This window comes from Streptopelia decaocto (genome assembly GCF_964273445.1).
Source record: "Streptopelia decaocto genome assembly, chromosome: 20".
Lineage (NCBI taxonomy): Eukaryota > Metazoa > Chordata > Aves > Columbiformes > Columbidae > Streptopelia > Streptopelia decaocto.
Genome location: NC_138675.1, coordinates 7,426,646 through 7,443,848, shown reverse-complemented (window position 1 = coordinate 7,443,848; position 17,203 = coordinate 7,426,646). Strand labels below are relative to the sequence as shown.

The 17,203-nt window shown below is 54.9% G+C and overlaps 2 protein-coding genes across 2 annotated transcripts in view; one reads left to right on the top strand and one right to left on the bottom strand.

The window, feature by feature from the left end:
• The window catches only part of CAMTA1 (calmodulin binding transcription activator 1), a 152,722-nt gene extending 146,165 nt beyond the window's left edge, over positions 1–6,557 (bottom strand). Inside the window, exons 1-2 of the mRNA XM_082070022.1 lie at positions 6,391–6,557; positions 4,260–4,353 (exon numbers count right to left, since the gene is read on the bottom strand). Of these exons, the coding sequence (XP_081926148.1) occupies positions 4,260–4,326 (67 nt within the window). The 5' untranslated portion in view covers positions 4,327–4,353; positions 6,391–6,557. The remainder of the gene's footprint in view (positions 1–4,259; positions 4,354–6,390) is intronic.
• Positions 6,558–6,947: 390 nt separating this feature from the next.
• DNAJC11 (DnaJ heat shock protein family (Hsp40) member C11) lies at positions 6,948–16,740 on the top strand. Its single transcript, XM_082069582.1, has 16 exons — positions 6,948–7,090; positions 7,777–7,906; positions 8,675–8,748; positions 9,041–9,142; positions 10,016–10,144; positions 10,224–10,346; positions 11,177–11,250; positions 12,042–12,231; positions 12,590–12,675; positions 13,129–13,245; positions 14,175–14,330; positions 14,607–14,676; positions 14,763–14,820; positions 15,477–15,619; positions 15,721–15,850; positions 16,479–16,740. The coding sequence occupies exons 1-16, from the start codon at positions 7,019–7,021 to the stop codon at positions 16,502–16,504; spliced, it is 1,680 nt and encodes a 559-aa protein (XP_081925708.1). The 5' UTR covers positions 6,948–7,018; the 3' UTR covers positions 16,505–16,740.
• Positions 16,741–17,203: the final 463 nt, after the last annotated feature.

The following is a 17,203-nucleotide window of genomic DNA, read 5'->3' as shown; positions in this document are numbered from 1 at the left end:
CAGGAGCCGCCGCGGCCAAGCGGAATCTCAGAGGCTGCGAGTCGAAGGCTCGCGCAGAGGTTCTCAGCGCGGTGTAGAAAGGGCCGTTGACAGGAACGCTGTTCCTTCCCGTCCGCTGGTAACTCGGCCCGGCCCGGCAGCGACCCCCGGGGCGGCACCGCCCGCCGCCCGCTCCGAGGACACGGGCCCAGCGCCGCGGGGCCGCCGGGCACACGGCTCCGCCGGGCAGCACCGCGGGCTGCGAGCGCTGCCGGCAGCACGGGAAGGGCCGGAGCGCCGGCACGGCAGCGCGGCGTGACCGCGATCACACGGGCAGGGCCGGCACAGCCGCGCGGCGTGGCCGTGACCGCGATCACACGGGCAGGGCCGGCACAGCCGCGCGGCGTGGCCGTGACCGCGATCACACGGGCAGGGCCGGCACAGCCGCGCGGCGTGACCGTGACCGCGATCACTCGGGCAGGGCCGGCACAGCCGCGCGGCGTGACCGTGACCGCGATCACACGGGCAGGGCCGGCACAGCCGCGCGGCGTGACCGTGACCGCGATCACACGGGCAGGGCCGGCACAGCCGCGCGGCGTGACCGCGATCACACGGGCAGGGCCGGCACAGCCGCGCGGCGTGACCGTGACCGCGATCACTCGGGCAGGGCCGCGCGGAGCCGGACACGCCGCCCGCTGCACCCGCATCTCGAGGAGCTTGTGCTGCCGAGCGTCTCCCAAGAAACCAGGAGAATCGCTCTGTCCTTTTAGAAATGAACGAGCGATATATTCTGTGCCTGGGCGAGTTTCCTCCCGTCTCTGTCAAAGCTGGAAGAGCCCGGCCCTGCCGCCTTCTCCAGTGGAGCCCTGCGAACTGGACCACATCTAATGCCCGCACAATGCCAACCAAGACAGTTGTTTCCTTTGATCTGTGTGACTAAACACACAAAAAGGATATTTTCCCTTAGATCCTCAGGAGAATGGAACTTCTGTAGGAAGACCTGTTGGCTCTGGTTTTGCTAGGGACCGAAGCCATACCCAAGCCCAGACGAAAGGCGCGTGTGGCGCGAGGAGCCTCTTGTAAGACAGAAGAAAGGAAAATTCTTGTTTTCCTCTTTTCAGCGGCTGCTAATCTCATGGAGCGTGAAAGGCACATTGAGTGAAGGTCTAGAACGGCAGGCCTGCTCCCGATGGCCATACGGCTAGTCTAGTATCCTCTGTCCTACAAATACGCACCAATACTAACGCAGCTTCAGATCAGCTAATTGTTTCCTTCAGCTGCTCAAGATACACTGGAAACTCTTCTAGTTGCCACACTGGCAAAGAGCTGCCATCCCTTGCTGAGTTCTGGGGCATTTACGTCTCTCCTCGGATACCCTCCCAAGATGATCTGTGCGCTCAGCGGAGGCAGCCGGTGCTCCTCACGGCCTGCGTGACACCAGAGCAGACTGAGAGATTAGAAAAGGTCCCCAGGCCTGGGGACACCGAGGGACGATCGGCTGTTCAGGTGACACCTTCCCAAAGGGCACACTGGGCTCAGAAATGGTGAAGCGAATGGGTCTCCTCTGACTGCTACCAAACCCAGCTGCGCTGCAGAGCTGCTGGGATCTGGTTCTGCAGACACCGGCGCTCGGGGCCAACAGCAGCAGGAGCCCCAACAGCCTCTCTGTGCCGTGCAGGGACACGAGCACAAATGTTTATCCGGTCGTAGCCCCCGCTGCATTATTCACGTATGTACGCCTGAGAACAAACAGCCATACAGAACTCCACATGGGGCACCTTGAGAGCAGCCACAGCCGTGACGAAACGCACAACCAGGCACACAACAGCGTCCGCCTCCTCCTCCCCAAAGCTCGAGTCGCTCCTCACGTGCCTCTCTGCTCACGAGGGTAACCAGCCCGTGCGCCGTGAGGGAGCGGGCTGTTGAGGACACCGGCTGCCTCCCCGGGGCAGGGGAACCCCCGCCGCCCGGGCTGGCAGCAGCCGCGCTGCCGGCGCCCGCGCCGCCTTGGCTCCACGCTGCAGAAACCGCAGCAGTTTGCGTGCATGAGGACAAACAAGGCGTTTCTAAGGGGCTATTGAAGCAGCGTATGGACTCTGCTACATATGGCTAATGATCTCATTCTCTTCCTCAATATAAGCTTTCCTACCAGGACAAAAAACCCCACAACCCTGATAAACTGAATCTTATATACCTGAAATCATATGTAATTTTAACGGTAGCATACAGGTTATTACAGCCATGTGATCTCTGTAGTATTACAGATGCTATTTGAACATGGATTTTTCATCAAACACGCCAGCAAAGTCCCAAATATTTCCATTTAATTCCTTGTGCAATAAAATGATAAGAAAGGAGCCATTTGAATTGAAGTGCTGCTGGTATCTTTCTAGTTTCCCAGCTCCCCCCTGTTCAGAAATCAAAGGTCTAATCAGTATTAAGGCACAGAGGTGCTGAACCGCAAAAGATTCCGTGCGTGTACGGTACAGGGTAAACGGGCTCGGTCTTACCTTTCCAGAGGCACGAACACGGAGACGCCTCCTGCTGATAAGCAGCAAGAAAGCAGAGGTGCCACGAGTTGCTGCAGCCCAGATCACGGATAATTTTTAGCAGCACACTGATAAAAGCTGCAGCTACTCTGATGTGCCGTGTTCGGGCACTTTGTGAAGAGGGAGGTGAAATACCAAGTCCTTTAGGAAAGTCTTTGTTGTCATTCCGCGGCGGATGTGGGTCTGGCTTGGTCAATGTGATGGTTTGGCACGCTCAGTTATACACACAACTCAGACTGTAAGGAACACATTCAAACAGCCCGTTACGGAGAGTCAGCAAATTATATCCCCACCATTGCTATGGCGATCATCAAAACGCACACCAGTTCAGACTGTTTTAATGGCTATAGTGACAACGTTGGAACCCAGTTCTTTGGAATTGTTTGCACAAAGTTACTCCACAATTTAGAAGCAGGGAGTGCCAAGTGTTTTTACAAAAATACTCTTAAAAGTGTGGATAGAGATTCTTAAAAGACCCCTGGCAATGAGTGAAATGGTTTTGCCCTCTCCTTGCTCCACTTGCAGAACCAAAGGTGTCTCTTCCAGAGAATAAAATAAAATCAAACAACAAAAACCAAACCCAAGACGTAAACCAGCCAACGTGCGTGTGGAAACACACCGTCACTGCTCAGTACTGCTCTGCACCTGCCAAGTGCAATTACCAAACCCGCTAATTGCTGTCCCTGCGGGACCGCCCCGCCCCACGCCCTAAGCCCCGCCCCGTGCCACGCCCCAAAGCCCCGCCCTCCCACGTGCCACGCCCCCCAGCGCAGCCCCCGCCCGTCCCCGCGGGACAGCAGCCGCTGGTTCGCTCTGCCGAACGCCCGGCAGCGGAGAACAACGGAAAGATGAGGCAAATTAAAGCTCCAGCTACGGGGATTCAGCAGCAGGTCACCATCGCGTTCAGAGAACTTATCTTTTCAATTCTGCAGCTACTTTCTCCAGTTCATTGGGATTAGCTGTTAGAAATTATGGCTCAAAAATTAAAGAAAATGTCTATTGACCATTATATCAAATGCTAATTTTAGCCAGAAAAAAACTAATAATTAGGCTGTGATTTACTGTGCTAGTCAATTTACACCAACAACCCCCCCGCCCCGTTTACATGGCTTCAGCCAGCTTCGCTACCCCGAGACGGGCACGGGGTCCCGGCCGCGGCGCTCGGACCCGCCTCGCGCTGCCCGGGCCCCGAGCGGAGCTACGGAGAGAATTCCTCAGAATGCAGGAGCCACTAAGAAGCGATTCCATTGGGCATCTCAACAGCATTAAGGCAAAACGCAGCAAAAAGCATCAGAGTAGCAGAAAGCAATGTAGCCCTCGTGGAGGCGACTGGTCTGCAACGCGCTCCGGCCGTGTCAGCTGCGTGTGCCCGCGCGCGTGAGCCGGGACAGCGCGGGGAGCAGCTGCGCTGCGCCGCACCCGGCAGAACGGCCCCGGCTCCTGTTCCCTCTGCGCTGCCACCACGCGCCGCGGCACCGGCACGGCTGCGGGCGCCGGCACGGCTGCGGGCTGCGGGCGCCGGCACGGCTGCGGGCTGCGGGCACGGCTGCGGGCCGGGCGGGCAGCACGAGGTGGCTGCTGGGCCCGTGCAGACACACGGACACTCAGACACACGGACACTTGGCCCCACGGTTCCGAGCGCAGCAGGACCAGGTCAGAGGGAGCTCGGAGCCCCCGCCCCGGTCTGGGGGGAGGTACCGCACAAATCCCGCAGTCAGCTGTTCCTTTTACCTTTTTGTTCTACCCAGCACTTCCTCAAGAGCACTGTCATCTCTGGCTTGGGCATCCTACTCATCATCTACGAATTCATGTTGCCGTTTCTGCCCTGAAAGGAAAGAGTCCCACAGTCAGTCTTTTGCTGCGCGAGGAAGGGCCCGATCTGCCGGCGCTCCTGCCAGGGTTCCACGCAGGGGCCGCGGCTCCTCGGCCGCAGGAGCCCCAGCCGCGTCCCCCGCCGCGCTCTCCCTCGTCCCACAGCGCCCGGGCTGCGCTGGCTCCGGACACGGAACCGCCCGCCCGCGCTCCGCGCTGCCGGAGGAACGAACGCCCAGCAACTACAGCAGAGACTTGTGCCCAGCAAACATCTTTATTTGATTTTACAACATTCCGAAAGTGTTCAACTATACGAAGCAGCAGCAACCCAATGCTGAGGAAGCACACTTGACGTTAGGGGAGGCTTCACTTCATATCACACGAGGCGAATTAAAAATAAAACTGAACACAGGCGTACTAGGCAGAGACAAAAAAATCAATTTTCTCAACGAGATAACACGAGGGGCTCCCACGGGGGTGGCAAATTCTGGAAGAGAGAGAGAGATTCTATTTTATGGGAAGAGATTCAATAACCATTCTTTTCCCATAAAGCTAGTGATGGAGGATCGTCACTGCTCCACAGACACGCTGCGCACATTTCAGGACAACGGCAACAGAAAATCGATAGCATCTTTCATACGTGAAAAGACATTATCTCTATGGACTCCAAATACTAACAAATGGGACCAGAGATGACCTTTGGTACGATCTGGGAGTCAGCACTAATCTGGCCGATAGCAGAGGGGAACTCGGCTGGTCCGCGTCCTTGGATCGTTTCCGTCCCAGAGCCGCCTCAGGACGCGGGAGCTGCTCCGGTGTACAAAGGGACGCGGCACACGCGGCCACCGGGGCCGGCGGAGCCAGGTCTGACCCGCCGCGCTGCCCCGCGCAGGGGGCGCGTCCCCGCGCGCCGCGGCACCGCCGCGGGGAGCCTGCGCCCAGCCCAGACCGGGCAAGCCAGGAAAGCACACAAAGTACTCTCCTTTTTTTTCTCCAGGTTGTTTTTTGCCATAGATGTGACACTTCCTCCGTTACAATTTAGGAGTTTAAAGAGCTGTCTCCACATGCTCAAAAAGCCCAGTTCACGTTTAGGTCCCTAAAGCCATATTTCTCTCTTCCTGTATTTCCCTGTGACATCTGTGGACTGTTCTGCAAAAAACTGCCCGGAATCACCTGTGATGCGTGTGGAACAGCAGCCGGAGCTGGGAACGAGCAGCTGTGCCCTGAGGAAAGCGTCAGATCCATCTGGGTAGGGAGGGATTCCCGGTAACACTGATGTCCCCGAGGAGCACACAACTCCCAAATCCCGTTACAACCAAAATCTATGGTAAATGGCGTTGCCACGGCAACCGACATCCTCAGAACTCAAGCCTTTGCGTTTTTGCGACTCAAAGAGTCCTGAAGCACGTGGGTGACGCTGAGCGGGGCAGGTGTGCCCAGCGCACAGCACCGGCGCACGGCGCAGAGCCGCACAGCACCACCAGCGCTTCCTCGTCAACTACCCCTGCCTTGGAAAGAGACTTACTGAGACATTCCTGGTTTCAAACAGAAGTTACTCGAAGATAAAATCCAAAACACATCAGCTGAGCTTCGGAAAGGGAAATCACGGTTTTAGCCCCAGGCGAGGCTGCACTGGTGGTAACAAAAGGGCTTTCAAAGCTGCTCTTTGGGGACAGCGGCACCCGGCAATGGGGCCGGGGACGCTGCACGAGCCCCAGAGCCCGGCAGCGCCGGCAGCCGCCGCCCGCCCGCCGCGGGCGCAGGGCAGCGCGGCCCGGGAGCTCCCCCGCGGCCGACCCCGCTCCCGCGCCTCCTCCCGCTCTGGGACCGGCGGCGCTCGGCGAGCGCCCTCTCGTGGTTCCCCCGCGCCCTTCCCACTCGGTGCCTGGAACACTCGGCCCCACGGCGGCGGGTGCCACCGGCCGCCCCGTTACCGGCAGCTCCGGGGAGTCAAACGCCAAGAGCCGGTGGCCCCGGCCCGGCGCGGCCCCACATTTCCCCACACCCGAGACAGCGGCACCGCCCGCGGCCGCTCTTCACCTCCTCTCACCTGGGAACGGAGCGGGCAGAGCCCCCACCGCCGCGGCTCCGCCGGCCCGGGCCCCGCGGCGCAGCCGCCGCTCGGACCCCGCAGCCGGGCCGGTGCGCGGGACGGAGCGGCCGCACGGCACCGGCGGGCCGCGCGCTCCCCGGGCGCTCCCCGCGGCTCCGGCGGCAGCTCCCGGCGGGGCGGGGCGGGGCGGGGCGGGGCCGCGCGGGAACGCTCCGGCCCGGGGCGCGCGCATGCGCGGGCACAGAGAGGCGTGGCAAAGCACCTTGAGGAAAAAACACGCACGCGCTTTAAACCGCGTTACTGCGCATGAACAAACACAGTGAAGGGCACACGCGCTGTATAACGCAAACGTGCGCATGCGCCTTAAACAGTATGCGCATATGCAAACAATGTAAAGAGTGCATGCGCTTTAAAACATATATTGTGCGCATGCGTGGGCAAAGTAGCGGCCACGTGGTCTTGCATGTGACTAATTGCGCATGCGCCGTAACACGTGTATCTGCGCGTGCGCAGGTACTGTAGCGGGCACATGCGCTTTAAGACAGAACTCGCGCATGCGCAGCGCGTTCAGCTCCGCGTTCTCGCGGTGCCCCGGCCCGGGCGCGCGGGGTGAGAGGTCGGGAAGATGGCGGCGGCCTTGGCGGAGGAGGCGCCGGACAACCAGGACTACTACTCGCTGCTCAACGTGCGGCGGGAGGTGCGGCCGCGGGCGGGGCGGGGCGGCCGAGCGCGGGGCCGGGCGGCCGGGACCCGCTCCCCCGGTCAGGCGCTGCCCGCGGCGGGGCGGGGCGGGGCGGGGCGGGGCTGCGGCGGGAGCGGGAGCCGGAGCCGGGTGGGGCGGCCCGAGCCCCGGCCCCGCGTGTCCGGCCCCGCGTCCGCTCGTCCGGAGCGCCCTGGGCACGAAACAGCCGCGGCCTTGCCAAGCGCCTCTCTCAGAAAACAAACGGTTGGTTTTGAGGGAGCGGAAGGTCAGCGCTCTCGGTGCGGTTCGGTTACACCGCGGCGGCCGCTCCGGCGGCTGCTCCGCTCCGCGCCAGCGAGGATCCCAGCACCGGCACTCGGGGCTTTGTCCTGAGGTGACTGTTGAACCGAGGAGACAGGAGTTGCCCAAAAACATAATGCACAAGCACAGGCTGCTGGGTGTGTTTTGTACTTTTATACCGAGGTGCACACTGACGAGCTGGTGCTGTCACTTATTGCACTATAAATAGTGTGAAAATACCTCTGTGCAGAGTTGAACGTTTTATTAACTTGTGTAACCAAACAGAAGCCCAGCCTTCGTTCTGGTTGCGGTGACAGCTGGTGGGTTCTCCTGGGCCGATCTCCGCGTGTCCGTGTGAGGCGGCGCCGGCCGCGCCTCAGCCCGTTCTCGCTGCCCCGCAGGCGTCGCAGGAGGAGCTGAAGGGCGCGTACCGGCGGCTGTGCATGCTCTACCACCCCGACAAGCACCGCGACCCCGAGCTCAAGTCGCAGGCCGAGCGGCTCTTCAACCTCGTGCACCAGGCGTACGAAGGTCGGTGCGGGCTGCGCTCTGCAGAAACCGCTGCGGGGGTTTCCGCAAGGGTGCTTGTCTTCCTGCTTTTTGAAGAAGATTGGTATTATCAGAGAGTAATAAGAGAATTTGCTGATAGGCAGCGATGCTTCTGTCCTGTTCCTCAGAGGAGCGGTGCAGTATAAACTCCGTGATGAATGAGATGTGGAGTCTCCATCTCATTTCCTGCGCCTCGTAAATAATCTTGTCACCGCTTCCCTTAGTTCTGAAAAGAATCTCCCATAAGAGACCAAAAAGTCTCAAACAGAAAGACAGTTTCCAATTTTACTTTTGAACGGACGCGTCCCAAGTTTCTGTTCTCTGTCACCTGCCTGTGGCCTCCAGTGGTTTTCACCATTTTCTGCATTTGTTCTTACGTGTGTGGAGACGGAGACAAAGACAATGGATTCAGAGCAGTTAGAGCTTTTATCTGCTCCAAGGATGCCAGGGCCCTTTAAAATATTCTGAGTGACGCTGACGTTCACTCGGCCGCCGCTGTCAGCGCAGGTCGCACACAGCGCGCGGGGCAGGAGGGACTCGCGGGGATCAGCCTGCAGCATTTTGCAAACGTGGTGAGAGGCACCTGGAGCGCAGGTGCATCGAGGGCTGGTAGGACCCTTCTGCACTAAACAACTGCTGTGCCAGAATAGATGCCCCGTCCTGTGCTTGAATTATGAGTAACATGCGTGTGTTGGTCTGAAATTCGAGGAGAAGACCAAGACTGACTTTTCTTTTGATTTTAACTTGCAGTGCTCAGTGACCCCCAGACCAGAGCCATCTATGACATATACGGGAGGAGAGGACTGGAAATGGAAGGCTGGGAGGTGAGAGAAACGGAGCGCCCTAAACCCGCCTTTATCTGCCATTCTTGTTTTGTTGAGCTGCACTGACACCCTCACAGTAATAAATTCTTGTTTGAAGGCACCCTCACTTAGTTATTTCTCTCTCTGCGGAAACACCATGATGGGTTTTCAACGAACACTTGAGTTTTTCACTTGACAAGAGAACAGTAACCCCCAACATTCAGAGTTCCCTAACGGGGTGTTACCGTGACAGGCCACATCTTTGTCCGGGGCGATCCCTCAACTCCTCTGTTTCTAATTGCTTTCGGAGCAGGTTGTGGAACGGAAGAGAACCCCAGCTGAAATCAGGGAGGAATTTGAGCGTTTGCAGAGGGAGAGGGAAGAGAGGAGGCTGCAGCAGCGCACCAACCCAAAGGTAACGCAGAGGCTCCGTCCCGCTCCCGAGACCGCGGCTCCGAGTTATGCCGAACATGCGAGGTGTGACGAGCCTGGACCAGGGGCTGCAGGAAACAGCCCCTCGGGCATCCGCACCTCCTGAGTTACTTTTTCTCTGCTGATTAGGTAGTTGCTCTGGACAATGTAGGGAAAACAGGTGACTCTTTGAGCAGCAATCCTCTCTTGAAAGTTGGTTGGTTTGGTTTCTTTTTTTTGTTGAAACATGTAGGAGCAAACATCTCTTTCAGCAATTTCAAGAAAACAGACCTAATGCTGAAATGTTTATGATTTTTTCCAGTCTGTCTTTGTCAGGCTTTTCTTCCGATTATAAGATGTGAAATAGGAAAAAGAGAACAAAATTTTTGACTAAGGAGGTCAATTGCAAGTGAATGATGCAGCGCAAAACCGAGTTGTTTCCCATAATTCGTAAGAAGAAAGCATTTAGAGGATTTCTGGCCAAGTGCCATTGAAGAAAATCAATTTCAAAAATATATTATTTCAACTTTACTGACAGAGCAGAGTCAGTTGTGGAGAAAGAAGAAACCTGCTGCCTAGCAGAGTTTTGCCTGCTTCGGGAATGTGTCACAACAGAAAAATTGCCTACGAGTTTTACTGGTTGCATTCCTACTGAAAAACTGTCTTTTATCTAGTTTATTTTATGATTTATATTGCTGTTTTAGAATAATGTAATCATTTATGTTTGGCTTGAATGTGTAAGAAATGCATTTTAGCGTGGAAAAGGTAATTGCAGAACAAGAAAAAACTGCAAAAAACCTGCAAGGATGCTTTAGCCATGTGACTGATACGTGTTGGGTGTTTGTTAATGCCAAGTAAGTTACTCGTCATTCCTTAGGGAACAATTAGTGTTGGAATAGACGCCACCGACCTCTTTGATCGGTACGATGAAGAGTACGAAGATGTGCCTGGGAGCAGCTTTCCGCAGATCGAGATAAACAAGATGCACATCTCGCAGTCCATCGAGGTGAGGGGCAGGAGCGGGGCGGCGGGGCCCGCGGCGCAGAGCAGCGGCACGCGAAACGCCCCGTGTCCTCGTTTTGCAGGCGCCGCTGACCGCCACGGACACAGCAATACTGTCTGGTAACCTTTCCACCCAGAACGGGAACGGAGGGGGATCCATCAACTTTGCTCTGAGACGAGTGACGTCTGCCAAGGGGTGGGGAGAGGTAAGAGCGTGAGCTGTTCCGTATTTCTGCATCCAGTGTGTTTCAGGCTGCTTGGGTTAGTTACCTGGTGGTTGTTTTCTTTAGGGAACTTTAGCTCTGTGTCATCTCCCATTGTCTACATTCTGTAGAACGTAGAAAAAGGAATTCTGAAAGGAATTTGAGAAAAAAGGAAGGCTAAGCCTTGGTTTTTCTTTCCCCTTTGCATTTGGCTGTGCATTTTGGACTTCACTTACACTGACGGAATTGTCACCCGTTGTCTCCAGGGCCTTTCTAATCCCCTGGTCCAAAGGCTGCCAGGTGCTGCCCGGCGCTGTCAGCGTTTGCCTTCCTTCAAAAACCGCTCTGCTCACAAGGGAATAAGTTGTGGGGGCAAACAGTTTGACTGCCAGGCAGATACAGTCTGAGTAGCTGGAAGGTCCCGTGTTACACCTACAAGCTGCGCCTGGCCAGAGCAGCGGCTGTGGCTCTGGGGGGCCGCCGTGGCTCTGGGGGGCCGCCGTGGCTCTGGGATGCCACCGTGGCTCTGGGGGGCCGCCGTGGCTCTGGGGGGCTGCCGTGGCTCTGGGGGGCCGCCGTGGCTCTGGGGGGCCGCTGTGGCTCTTCCTGCGCCATCCCTCCAGCACGTCCAGCTCCTGCCCACCTGCTTCCTCAGCTTGGGAGAAGTGGGAGTTTTCCTCTGCAAAGCTAGCAGGAAAGAGGATGCTGAAATGTGTGCTAGATGTTACTCGGATGTGTAAAATGTCTGTGATGTAAATGACACTTGCCAAGTACTTTGTCACTGTTGTCAAAGATGTTTTCTTGTAACAATTTGGCATTGTGCATTCGAACAGTTGGAGTTTGGAGCAGGAGATCTTCAGGGACCTCTCTTCGGTCTGAAGATATTCCGTAATCTTACACCAAAATGGTAAATAGTAGAAAAATGGTCTAATGGCTAATATTCCACACTAAGGAGCTGAATGGCTTGAATTCTCTTCAGTGTTGCTTCTGCATTTGTTTTCTATCCCACAGAATGAGGCGTTAAGATTGTGCTTTAGTACTGATCGAAATGCTTATATTCTTTTTTGTGCATTGGTGTCCTCCGTTTTCATACTTCAGTTTAAGCAAGGTCCGTGTTCTGCTTCCTTAGGTTTGTATTTGATCTTGTCATGAATTTGTGATACTTGAGGTGTGATCTCACAATCAGAGTGACAGAAGTTTGCTCTGGAAGCAGAACAAAAAATCGGGGTGCTCTTCAGGGGCTTCTGTATGTGAGAGATGGAGTAACTTAATAAACATGCCATTCCTCAGAGCTTATACAGGGATCTTGTTCCCTGTAGAGCCCTTTAATGCTGGGTTTGGGAGCTGATGCTCGAGGATTATTAAACAGCAGGGCTGCCGTGTTCCAGCAGCCGAGGCTCTGCCTCTGCAGAAGAGCGGGACTTTATCTGCCTGCGGCAAGACGGGCCGAGGCGGCAGGTCGCCCGCTGCCTTGGCCTCAGTGTTGTGGCGCAGACCAGTAACCCAGGCCATGAGCCGGCCCTCTGGGCGATGCCGTGGTCAGGAGTCTAAGGTAGCTCTGAGTTTCCCTGAAGCCCTTGGGTGTGGCGCTGTTTGCAGGATGGTCTCTGTATTCAGCGAGGCTCTGGGAAGGCAGGATCTGAGGCCGTCTGGGAGCCCGTGTTTGGTCACTGGTGACGCTTTGCTCGTTTCTCCTAGTTTCGTCACTACAAACTGCGCCCTGCAGTTCTCGTCGCGCGGGATCCGGCCGGGCCTCACCACGGTCCTGGCCCGTCACCTGGACAAGAACACGATGGGCTACCTGCAGTGGCGCTGGGGCATCCAGTCAGCCATGAACACCAGCATTGTCCGGGACACCAAAACCAGCCACTTCACCGTGGCCCTACAGGTGAGGATCCCGTGGCCGGGCGCAGGGGACAACAATACCAGCCCATGGGAGAGAAATGCCTCAGCTTTTCCAGCCCAGCAGTATTTTGGCTTGGGACGAGAGGATAATGGAGCAGTTGGTACTGTGTGGTGTGAACATCTAACGGCAGAGCCCAGCACTTTGCACCCAACGTTGTCGTATCGAGTGCGGATCAGCCCGGGTGAGGGTCAGGGTGCACAGCGTGGGCTGCAGATTGCAGGCTGTGACCGGCGAGCGGCAGGCTTTGCTCTGTGCTCTGTGCCACGCAAAGGATAAGAAGGGAAATTTGGGGACATTCGGTGGTGGGTGTTTCCATACATCTGTGCCTCTTGTATTTCAGCTGGGAATCCCCCATTCTTTCATGATGGTCAGTTATCAGCATAAGTTTCAGGATGAGGATCAAACACGAGTGAAAGGTTCTCTCAAGTAAGTGTTCAAGAGGAAATTCACATTGCTCACGGCCTGAAGAATCTGTCCTCTCCTGCTGTCGTAGGCTGCCAGGTTCCACACAGATCGAATGCTTCTGTTGTGTCTTTGGGAATCTGCTTTTCATTAACTAAACCTGGTGAATGCTGAAGTGGATGCCTGGGAGGCTTAGCTCACTGTGCCCCTTTGGACAAGTGGAACTTGCAGCACTTGTGTGTGGTGTCTCTAGACCATCACCAATGAGAAAGCTAGAGGTTCCTGTAGCCTGTTTGCTACTCTACAAACTGAAAAGGTTAATCTCACCGTCTAGATACACCCTGAATCTTCCAGTAGCCAACATCTGCTGCACACGGATATATTTCCATGTTTTACTTGTTGGGGAATTGCAGAATTCAGTAAAGAGAAATTCAGGAGTCTTCCCTGTCTCACCAGTTTTTGGTTCTGTCGTTCCAGGGCGGGTTTCTTTGGGACCATAGTGGAGTATGGAGCAGAGAGGAAGATCTCCAGGCACAGCATTTTAGGAGCCACCGTCAGTGTTGGTGTTCCCCAAGGAGTGTCTTTGAAAATCAAGTCAGTTCAAGATTACAACTCTGGATTGCAGAGGCTGACCATAACCCGCCTTATTCTCTTTCCGATATTCAGGTGGGAAGGTCCCAGTCTTAGGGCAGTACAGATATATTGATGTATCACGATGAGAGGCTGCAGCTGCCCTCGCCCCTAACGCGCCGTCAGGACTGGCGTGTGCCTTCTGCGGGTGCTCGCTCAGGGCACGCGTGTGTGCGCGTGGGCATCAAATATTCTGAAAATACAGCTTAAAGTAAGGTTTGGAGCATTATGGTAAGTGGATGGAAGATTTCCGAAAATATTTTTAGTAGGAATGGATTTGATTGCCTTTTAGTTTTTGTAACACTGTACACAAATGTGAACTTGAATTGGTGAAGTACTGTTGACTAACATAGGCGATTGTACTGTGAACCAGGTGCGGTTCACAAAGCGGGCAGAACTTTATTTAAAGAGTTCGTATACTGTGGTGCATTTTTAACTGGTGCCAGCAGAGGGCAAGCCAGGGTGCAGAAACCGTCAAGGGGTGACGAACTCGGTCCCAAGAAGACTAAGGTTTTCTAAGATAAATATTATTGTAAGTGTCGGGAGAATATTAACATACACTTTCCTTGAAGATACATGCCAGTGTAGTGAACGCAGATTTCTCTATAAGCATTTTCTTTTGATGATAATGTTGGTCCCTTTCCCTGGTGAAATTAATGACCCAATACATTCTCCTAAGATTCAAAAAACCATGTTAGAATGGTCAGATACTGTCACAAGAGATGTCTGCTCCGTCCGAGTCTGGCTCCGGGCAGTGCCAGCTATGTGTCTCACAGTTGTCTTGTTTCAGGTTGCTGGATGCTCATGCACTTGGCACACGCTGCTGCTCAGTGCGCTTAATCAAGTCGTGAAGCTCTGTTTCCTCTTACCTGCCACTCTGTTCTTTGTTGTAGGCTGAACAGGGCCAGCCAGACCTACTTCTTCCCTGTCCACCTCACAGATCAGCTGCTGCCCAGTGCTGTGTTCTACGCCACCGTGGGACCTCTAGTTATGTACTTCGCCATGCATAGGTTAATTATCAAACCCTACCTCAGGGCACAGAAAGAGAGGTGAGCCTGTGAGACACTTTTAAATTCAGAGCTTGGCAGTCCCATCAGGCGGGAGCCTGGTGCAAAGGCTGGGACATCCAGCTGGGGCACGGGGGTCTCTGCATCACCAGTACTGCTGGAAGCCTACAAAAGTACCCTGAGCAGTGGGGAAGAGCTTTAAAACCGAGCTCCTTCGTGTGAGGTTGTGGGTCGGTTGTAGCTGGGGTGGGTGAGCAAACGTCACCGCTTTGGGGCTGAGTCCTGCAGACCTGACGTAGTCTTGACTCCTCGTGGCAGAGAGCTGGAGAAGCAGAGGGAGAGCACGGCCAGCGACATCCTGCAGAAGAAGCAGGAGGCGGAAGCTGCGGTAAGTCTGGTCACTCAGTCCCCTGTTTCCACTTTGGACACAGCATCTGACCCTGCTTGATTTTGCTCTGCCCCTTGTGTTGACAGGTCCGGTTAATGCAGGAGTCGGTTCGGAGAATCATTGAAGCGGAGGAAGCCAGAATGGGTAAAGATTACACCAGTTGCTTGTTCCGTGAATTTGGAGGGAGGAAGGAACAACACAGAGGCTGGGTGGTTGATGGGGAGAAATGCAAGGTATCATTTCTTCATTTCCACAGCGTAATTGCTGTTGTGTGTGTAGTGGGGAAGTTCTTATTATGATTTGGCTTCTGGTGCCTGAGCTTAGAAGGGATCTGATGAATATTGGGACGCGCTCTGAGGTGGGTCAGCAGGCTCAACACAATAATCTGGACTCACCTCTTCACAAAACAGGTGCGTGTATAAATATGTGCTAAAGTTAAGAGGGTGAAGTTCAGGTTTCAGTAGTTTCTGGCTTACGCAGTTTGCTCCTGGATGATAATGGAAACCAGGATTCTGATATTTGTTAGAAATCTTCGGGAGAATGTTCCAAAGTGAACTGACATCCACTTGGACTGTCCCACCAGTGTGGCATTGAAGTCAGGGTGCTGTGTCCCGAGTGCTGAAGACTAAGGAACACCCAAGCAGAAATGCTCTTCTGTCCTGGCAAGCGTGGGTCCCAGCAGGGAAAACTTAAATACCATGGAAAGCGAGAGAAACTGTGGGGATGGTCTTTTCATCCGTGTCCTCGCAGCGGTTGGCGGGAAGCCTTTCCTCACATCTGTGGTTTTGTGTGCAATGCAGGTTTGATCGTAGTGAATGCCTGGTACGGGAAGTTTGTTAATGACAACAGCAGGAAGAACGAGAAGGTGAAAGTAATAGATGTGACTGTGCCCCTGCAGTGCTTGGTGAAGGACTCCAAACTCATCCTCACGGAGTCATCCAAGGTACGTGGCTGCTCTGGCACAGCCTGGACTCAAGAGCAGCAAGATTCTTGTTTTAATGACACCATTCCCTGATGCTCGGTCTGTCTGTCCTGTGGTTCAAGGCTGGGCTGCCAGGTTTCTACGACCCCTGTGTGGGTGAGGAGAAGAGTTTGAAAGTGCTTTACCAGTTCCGAGGAGTCCTGCACCAAGTGATGTCAGCGGACAACGAGGCCCTTAGGATACCAAAGCAATGTAAGTAGCAAGGACCACGCCGCTTCTTCCCTCGGGAACCAGAACAGGATCGCTTCTGCTCTGTGTGGCGAAGCACACGGGACTGGGGTTCGGAACCGGGGTTACTGGAATGGACTGAGCAAGGTGTGTCTGGAGCATGACCCGAGCGGCTCAGCAGCAGAACCGCAGCTGCCGTACCATCCAGCCTTGTGTTTCTAACTGGAGGGGGATGCAGAGGCGTCCTGAGCGGCTGCTGTCCCTGCCTGGCAATTCATGGCCTTGGGTGGCCCTTCGAGGGCCGAGGTGAACCCATGGAGGCAAGTTGGAGGCCTGACAGTTTCCTCCTCGTCCCCGTTTATCTATCTGCCAAAACGTTTTCCCTACAAGTTTTACTGGAATCCCTGTAGGCTGGGGGACTTGGCTGAAGGGCACAAACCTCGTATTTACTCTAGACCAGCTCTCTGGCCCCATTTAAGAAGCGTATTTAATTTACAAAGCTTCCATAGTTATGTTTGAGATATATATGAATCGTGTTTAATTAGCAGCCAAAAATACTCCTGCCTGTCCCTGGTCTGGTGGTAAATTCAAGCTGGGCTGTGTCTTGTCCAGCAGAAGTGGTGTGTATCCCTTCCTTGTTCTCATCCCACAGCTCACAGGATCGATGCGGATGGTTAATCTGGTGGGGCCGTGTGCGTCCATTACGGCACCTGGGTCAACAGAAGCTACAAAACCTTCCCCTGGACACCAGAAGGTTGAACAGAGACGTTTTTATTTTTACACCCATATAGCAGGCGGTGTCCTCCCAGTCGTGTTAGGAGACAAAACGAGAGAACCTGCTTCTCCAGGTGGCTCCAAGGCAACACTTCTCTGAATTGTGGCTCAGTATCCAATAAAGCACCGTGACTTCTGAATGCGCAGTGCTTTCTGCCGAGGTTGTGCGAGCGGGCGCCGAGCAGCCGCGTCTTCCCTGCTGCGACCTGGCCACGGTCCGTTAGCGCGGGCTCATCTCGCGTCCCTGCGCGGAGCGGGAGGAAGACGCGATGCCCTCCTGGGGTAGGTAGCAGTCCTTTCTCTGCTCCTGAGGGGAGCTTCTCTGTGTACGGCCTCTGCAAATCCTGTCGCTGGAGAGAGGACAGAGATTGTCATCTCAGATCCCTATTTGAAATGTACTTGGTTAAGAACGAGTATGTTCAAAATGAAGTTCTTTGCCTTTTGTAGTAGCATGGACCTCTTCAGCATGAATCCACCCAGCTGCTCGTTTCAAACACTGCTATTCCAGTTAAGGACATAGGCTGTAATAGTCTTATTAATTCTTATGCCACCTAGAATCATGTACTATCAAGGTTTTCAAGAGAGGAGGAAAGCAAGTGGGGT

What these genes read in the sequence shown, in the direction of transcription:
- DNAJC11 (XM_082069582.1), top strand. Translation starts at nt 7,019, where the DNA reads ATGGCGGCGGCCTTGGCGGAGGAGGCGCCGGACAACCAGGACTACTAC. An exon ending in TGCTCAACGTGCGGCGGGAG is followed by an intron (nt 7,091 to 7,776) that starts GTGCGGCCGCGG and finishes GCTGCCCCGCAG; the next exon opens with GCGTCGCAGGAGGAGCTGAA. An exon ending in ACTTCACCGTGGCCCTACAG is followed by an intron (nt 12,232 to 12,589) that starts GTGAGGATCCCG and finishes CTTGTATTTCAG; the next exon opens with CTGGGAATCCCCCATTCTTT.